Source organism: Sphaeroforma arctica (assembly GCF_001186125.1).
Source record: "Sphaeroforma arctica JP610 unplaced genomic scaffold supercont1.191, whole genome shotgun sequence".
In the NCBI taxonomy this organism is placed as follows: domain Eukaryota; class Ichthyosporea; order Ichthyophonida; genus Sphaeroforma; species Sphaeroforma arctica.
In genome coordinates this window covers 34,005-41,133 of record NW_014040367.1, presented here as the reverse complement: position 1 = coordinate 41,133, position 7,129 = coordinate 34,005, and the positions used below count along the sequence as shown (strand labels likewise).

Sequence of the window (7,129 nt, the reverse complement as noted above, 5' to 3'; positions counted from 1 at the left end):
TATATATATATATATATATATATATATATATATATATATATATATATATATATATATATATATATATATATATATATATATATATATATATATATATATATATATATATATATATATATATATATATATATATATCGGCTAATATTTGTAGAATTTAGCTTCGATTCGAATCAAACTTTAGAAAACTATTAAATTGGATATCTAACATCCTAAAAATGTTGTACGTATTATATACTATATTAAGTCATATACTAAAGTAAGCGTGTCGAATACTATAGCGAGTCTATTGCATACCAATATTGTGACAGATATACAAGAGAAGCACTTTATGAACTGTACTATTATATATCACTTTTGTGGGAATAGATTCTCACTGCTAAAACCGAGCACACTTTTAGTCACCAAATCGAGTAAGTAAGGGGCAGCTTACTGTTCACAACCGAACTACAACTCTGTAAAGTACGTGTCCAAACTTTATACTGCGTTATTTTTCCATCATACGAAAAGCTTGTGTTCTCTGCAGTGGTGGTACGGGTGATGTAATTATGCGAGGCGAATGTGTATGTATGCTTGTTCAATAAGAAGCTTAAAGACAACAATACGTGCAGTCGTATAAAGTCTGAATAGGCCTAAAGGCCAAAAACAATGTTTGTCTGACAGTATGGCGCCCGAGATGGTTACCGATTATAGAACACTGACTCATCTTATGGTAGTAGGAGACACTGAGATACTTCAGACACCATGGATACGTAATTTTACTTACGGTGAACAAATGTCAAACGAAACCGAAGCATTGCATTTCCCACTTTGGAATTTAAAAAAAATTATAAAAGTATCTTTCACCGGCTGCCAGACTCCCGTGTGAATTGTGTACATATTCATGATACCTCGTGATGTAAATTCTGCTGCGAAGTCAAAACCAGCGAGCTCACCAGCACACACCAGAGAAAGGACAAGTGATAAGGATCACACAATACTCAATATTCTCTGAAAGTATGCGCGCCCCTTCTATCCACCCGGATGCGGTCAATCTGGACTACTTCACCGCTTACAACGACGTTAGCGTGCACGATCTCATGCTAAAAGATGGGATACGTACACGTGCGTATCTGAACGCATTAGAAAACTCGGAGCTGGAAGGAAAAATAGTTCTCGATGTGGGATGCGGTACTGGTATTTTATCAATGTTTGCTGCACGTGCAGGCGCAAGGAAAGTGTATGCGGTAGAGGCGAGCGGATTTGTAGGCATGACTCAGAAGTTGATAGATGGTATGTGTGTGGACCTCGTTCATTAAGATTATATTGACAATTACCTTCAGGTTGCTGTAGGTCAGTGTACTAGATAGTATAGTCATATGCAGGTACTATAGTATCTAGATATCCGTGTGTCTCTGGAGGAATATGCTTCAAGAGGTTTATGCAACACTGCTGTTTCTGTAATTTGATGGTATATGTACTTAACTGAGTACGTCTACATAGCTCATATATACATCCAAATGCAGTCGATATTGTACCTTTATTTTGGAAATTCGGAGACAGACAGTATGCGCATCAATATTCAGTACCTGTAATATTAAGTATACGCAGTTATTTGAGATTGTACTTTTGCGACCCAAGTGGTATTAAGTATACATATTTTTACGGTTTTCTGATGAATTTGTCAAGTAAAAGACATGTACTTTCGTATGCCGGTGCGAATTCTGCAGACAGGTGCTCTTCTCTAATAATATCATAAGGCTTATTGTAGGCTACTTTTCCCGCAGCAATTGTGGCGTCCGTGTACATCTACGTTGCTGGATTTACAATTATGTTGATCGTATGCACACGTGCATATGCTTTTTTTAAATTACGATATTGTGTTTGCAAATTAAATTCTACTCAAGGAGTTGATAGAACATCCGCATACAGCCACTGTAGAATACAAGTATGTACGCATATGTTTTTGATATGTAGATACACACATTCTGCCAGAGATATCTGGTATCCTAAATATATATATATAGCCCATTTAGATTTCCCAAGCCACAAGTTGTCTAAAATGTCAGTATTATTAATATGTTTATAGGGTTGAAAAACATGAAAGTATACCAAGTTCTCTCCTTGATAGGGAGAAAGTGGTTGTCGATTACGACATCAGTCGTATACGTGATCGTCTATCCGTTTCTTAAAACTGTAGTACTTAGCTCGACATCCGCACACCTAAGCGTGCGTTCCCATGCGCTACTTCAAAGGCATGCGCTAGTGTGCACACAACTTGTTTGTTATTGTCGGTAAAAAAAATGGTTCCATCTTTATGTATGATACATATACTGCATAATAGTGGTTCACGCCGTATATAGTCGTTATTAAACTAGTATAGTCTTACTCTCGGCGCTATTTTAAAACTCATTTGGGTACCGCGCACAGATAACAACTTTACAAATAAGATTGAGCTCATCAATCAGATGGTGGAAGAAATAGACCTGCCTGAAAAGGTGGATGTGATTGTAAGTGAGTGGATGGGGTTCTTCCTGCTGCACGAGAGCATGTTGGAATCGGTCCTAAATGCGAGAGATAGGTAAGTGTGAACATGAGCCCCCAGTCTACTGTATTGAAGTGTACGCGTGCTTGTGCATATAATGCGTATCATCAATTTTAGCCCATGTTCTGACCTTATCAGATTTCGTTACACCATCGATCAACTTCTTCACCTTGAAAAGTTTGTATATTTGGTACCCGCTGTGTATGTATTGCTTCGCCCCTAAATTGCTGTTCCAATGTGACCTATCTCAGTCGCGAAATTGTAGTAAATATAGCGACTAACCTCATTTTTATATCAAATATTATCTCCATGACCTTCGTAGGTGGCTAAAGGACGATGGTGTGATGCTCCCCACTACAGCAAAGATATACTCAGCTCTGTGTGACATGACACCCACACTTACAAAGGAATACGGAATATATCAGGATTGTTATGGGTTCGATTTCACAGCTATGGTGCCGTCATTACAAGCAACTGTACCAAATCCGGCTATATCTGATGTACTCGAAAGGTATGCCAGGTGTCTCCTAGACGATTACACATGCCGATGTGGTATTTGTTATGTTTCGCATCCATGTTCAACAGTCATTTTTTAGTGACTAGATTTCGTTAGCCGCACCCCCAGTCAAAGATACACCACAATGCTCACAGTACGGTTCTGAGTATACGGAAGCACGACTACAAGTATGTACAACAAGCTTCGCAGTTGTATTTAAGTTATTTGCTATCACCAGCACAGCTGCACTCATAGAACATACACCGCTCCGTCGTACGAACTTGACGCGTAGTCAACTCTTAACACAGGCCCAGGTTGTGAAAGAGTTTGATATGAGGACAATGACCAGTGCAGATCTTGAATCGTTCAAGTCAAGTGCTATATACGTACCAAAAGCCGATGGCGTGATGGTAAGTTTTCTTTAAGATATGAGTCAGTTCAGGTTTTCCTTGGCTTTGTCTGAGTATCGAGTTTTGGTATGGATATCCTCTATCGTACCCTCAACCAATCGTAATCGCTACATATTACCTGGGTGTTTGTTTACTGTCTATTTGACAAGTACTCGATTGTGCGAACTGGTGTGAGGTGTGCTTATGCTATGTATTAGCGCGTGATTTGGAAGAAAAAATTGGATGTGCGATGATCGCTTGTAGTGTTTATTGAACCCTTTATGAATTTGACATGTTTACATCAATGGCGGTGTTGATTGTAACAAAGACCGAGTGTCGCTACCATACCGGTCAAATGGCAAGGCTCGCAATGTTTGCTCGTATCTGCTGCGTTATAAATCTTCGTATGAATTGAGCTCGTCCTTGTCTCGGGCGTATCTCGCGGGGCTTTCGCACATCTCTGAAACGAATTCTGCCAACTGTTCGGTTATTAAGCTGCCGAACGAGAAACTACCTGATAAGTAATTACAAGTTGTCTATTTTAATCAGTGTGCTAAATGCTCGCGACATTAGACTAAGAAGCAACGATAGCACCACCCGCTAGAATTTTCATCTTTCGCGCTCTATCACTAGACACGTGCAACGCAAGCTCAATATGGCACATAGGACGGTATTGACTGGTTTTGGTCGACGTTTTGTCAATGAACACAGATTAGCTTGTGGAAAAAGAGTAGACTACAACCTACACTACACGTTTATGTCACAGCACGGGGTATGCCTATGGTTCACATGCGATTTTGCGGGGCCCCCCGGAAATGAAGACGATATTACTGTCCTGTCCACGGCGCCTGGACAAACGTTAGCCAAATCGACCCACTGGTAGGTCATGAGCACAATCTCTCCACTCAGCTCTTCACGGACACGTATTTTTTCGTGGCATGTCGCTTGTTGGTCTATTTTCTGACCACTAGTGTTCTTTAATCACATAGCACACTTGGAATTGAAAACATTTTGGACTAGTAATGTGGGGAGTCTCTGTCGTGTCGATTGGAGTTGTTGAAGGTTTAGCATATTCTTAAATTTTTAATACAACATGTTCTACGACTTGCACTGAAGCATAGGTTTTTATATCTTCCGCTATCGATATCTGTGTTCATCTCTCTGTTTAATCCTTACTTTAAGGCAATCAATTGGGTTTAAACCAGACTTGCCAAGAAATCAATATTATGTTGTACAGTGCCGGTTTGTCATTCGCGGAGTCAAATGGTACATCTGCGCTCAAAATAGCATCGAATCTGCGATGTGAATGGTTTGGGTTAAAATTTTGAGTATCTGATTCAGAATTTGCACTTGTGCCGAATCCGCTTTCGTTATATCTATTGCACATATATGTCACTGATATATATGTAGCGTTGTGTGCAAATGGGTACTCTTAATTCCGTACATCAACCATAACAATAGTACATGAAACACTACGATGCTCTACCATACACCACTATGCTTTCATAACAAGAAACAAGGCCATGCAAAGTATCATCTGTCAACATCAATGCTTGTGCTTTTTTATTTCCACACAGGAAACAAACGGTAGTCATGTTGGGAGGCTCCTTCGCTGTCGAGAAAGATGTATGTGTGGATATGCAGCACTTCGCAGCTACTTGTTTACGTACAGTATACTACTGTTTGCCTTCGTTTGGCTTGTATGAAAGAGTTTATTTGTGGGCATTGGATTACAATATTTTGTTACAACTGATAGAGATGCTCTTACAGACATGAGCGTTTTTTTTTGTATCTTTTTTTTGCCGCATATATGTAGTTGTCTGATGTGAAATACATCTGCTTTCACAGAAGAACATTGTACCTTAGACAGCATAAATAGCTTCCCTAGTGGTTTAATGGTTTAGTACTCTTGAGCAAACGCGATTTTTATGTAGTCACACATGTGCGGGGTCTTCCATGATTTGTGGGCCATTACAACATTGTATATTCGCGTTGTATCTTGTTGAACGGTGTTTCGGTGCGTGTTGATATCGGTAGAATTATGTTTCGAAAGCAAGGCTGATCATATATGACCACGGTATCTGATCATGTGTCAATCGCATCCGCATATCACTATCATATGTAGTATTGGCATTACTTAGTATCTCGCAATCATGCAGAATAGCACATACTTGGTTTTACCTTCTGATAACCCGCGATAGTCAGCGGTTTCAATCAATGCTTCACTAGGCAGTAATGAACTAAAGCATCGTATCATACTCCCCTATTACAGGATCAGATACCTGTAACGCTCAATTTATCAAAGTCTAAAACCCAAACAAGGTTTTACACGATTACTGTCGAATTCGGCGAATAAATGCTTCAAGTGATGCCTTTTCCCATGTCCGTGTATACTCGTTCATCGCTTCGATATTGGCTATTACACCCAATTCTTACTAGTCAAAGTTCGTGTGTTGATTGACCATGTCCTCGATGTCATGGCGCCCTTCTTTGTCATGGCAGTGAGCATTTCCACATTAAGCGTACAAGGGATGCACCGATAGGGTTCCAAATGATATTGTACATGAAGCATCGCGTAATCCAGTTTCAAAATTGAATCTGATGACTACTGTATACTACTTTCTCAATTCACTGGCGATAGCAATTGCTGATATGTGCTCTCCTTACCATAGGTTATCACTGAGAATTGTTGAAAATATTTCAACGGATAGAATCCCTCTACCTCTGAAATCGTTGCAATTCAGGTTAAACAAAAATATATACTCAATATACTTCGAACGAATGCATTTGAGTTCTCTGCATGGCAGATATTTCTGACTAAGGCAGTTAACATTAAGCAAAAATCTAGTCAAACGCTAATTTGTACAGATCGCATGCTTCTTGCTTGTACCATCTATATATCTCCATCTTCAGCAGAGTGTTTTCCCAATTTGTTATCGGACAAAGATCATACCCATCAAGCAGTGTACGTACGCAAATATGTATGTGATACATGAACACAGACATATATACATACACGCAGAGATATTTATGATTGCATATACATGTACCCACTATACAAACAATTGCCCCCTATACTATATATATTAAATTGAAAGATTACATATATATTAGAGTGAAGTGATATATGTTAAGTAGGTGGGTTGTCCCAAAGGTAGTGTACATCTACAATAAAAATTGTGGATTCAATTAGGTAGAATTGAGAGAATAGACTTTCAAAGGAATGTCATATTAACCTTATGTAGTATGGGTACCCCAAAAGTATTTTAAATTAATGAAGGGAGATTGGTTAAGGCAGTGTATCCCGGGTCATAGTAAATTGAATTAAATTTGGACTCATTGGATGACCAATCCTTTGCTTAATGAAACATCGCTATTCAACTTATAGTCCATCGGTGCCCTGTTTAGTTTATCAAGGTCTATTAACTATTTTAATACATTCAGTTGGATTAAAATAGTTGGAGTACATGCAAACATATTATATATATATATATATTACATGTATATATATTTAAATATAAATATATATATACGTGTGTGTGTATGTGTGTGTGGAAGGGGGAGTGTATGTATAGGTGTATCGCTGTAAACGTATAATATATATATATATAGATAGATATATATATATTATTATATATTATTATATATATATATCTATAACTACGTATATGTATATATATATATATATATATATCGATAATATATATTATTATATATGTATGC

The 7,129-nt window shown here is 38.2% G+C and overlaps 1 protein-coding gene across 1 annotated transcript; it reads left to right on the top strand.

Annotated features, from left to right (window-relative positions):
- The first annotated feature begins 889 nt into the window (after positions 1–889).
- Positions 890–5,787, top strand: SARC_03656 (hypothetical protein). The gene is made up of 7 exons (XM_014302539.1): positions 890–1,269; positions 2,407–2,557; positions 2,844–3,032; positions 3,310–3,427; positions 4,173–4,285; positions 4,984–5,032; positions 5,679–5,787. The coding sequence occupies exons 1-7, from the start codon at positions 996–998 to the stop codon at positions 5,760–5,762; spliced, it is 978 nt and encodes a 325-aa protein (XP_014158014.1). The 5' UTR covers positions 890–995; the 3' UTR covers positions 5,763–5,787.
- The last annotated feature ends 1,342 nt before the right edge of the window (positions 5,788–7,129 follow it).

Coding starts and splice junctions, on each gene's coding strand:
- SARC_03656 (XM_014302539.1), top strand. CDS start 996: ATGCGCGCCCCTTCTATCCACCCGGATGCGGTCAATCTGGACTACTTC. Junction 2,558..2,843: donor GTCCTAAATGCGAGAGATAG/GTAAGTGTGAAC, acceptor TGACCTTCGTAG/GTGGCTAAAGGACGATGGTG. Junction 3,428..4,172: donor CAAAAGCCGATGGCGTGATG/GTAAGTTTTCTT, acceptor TTTATGTCACAG/CACGGGGTATGCCTATGGTT.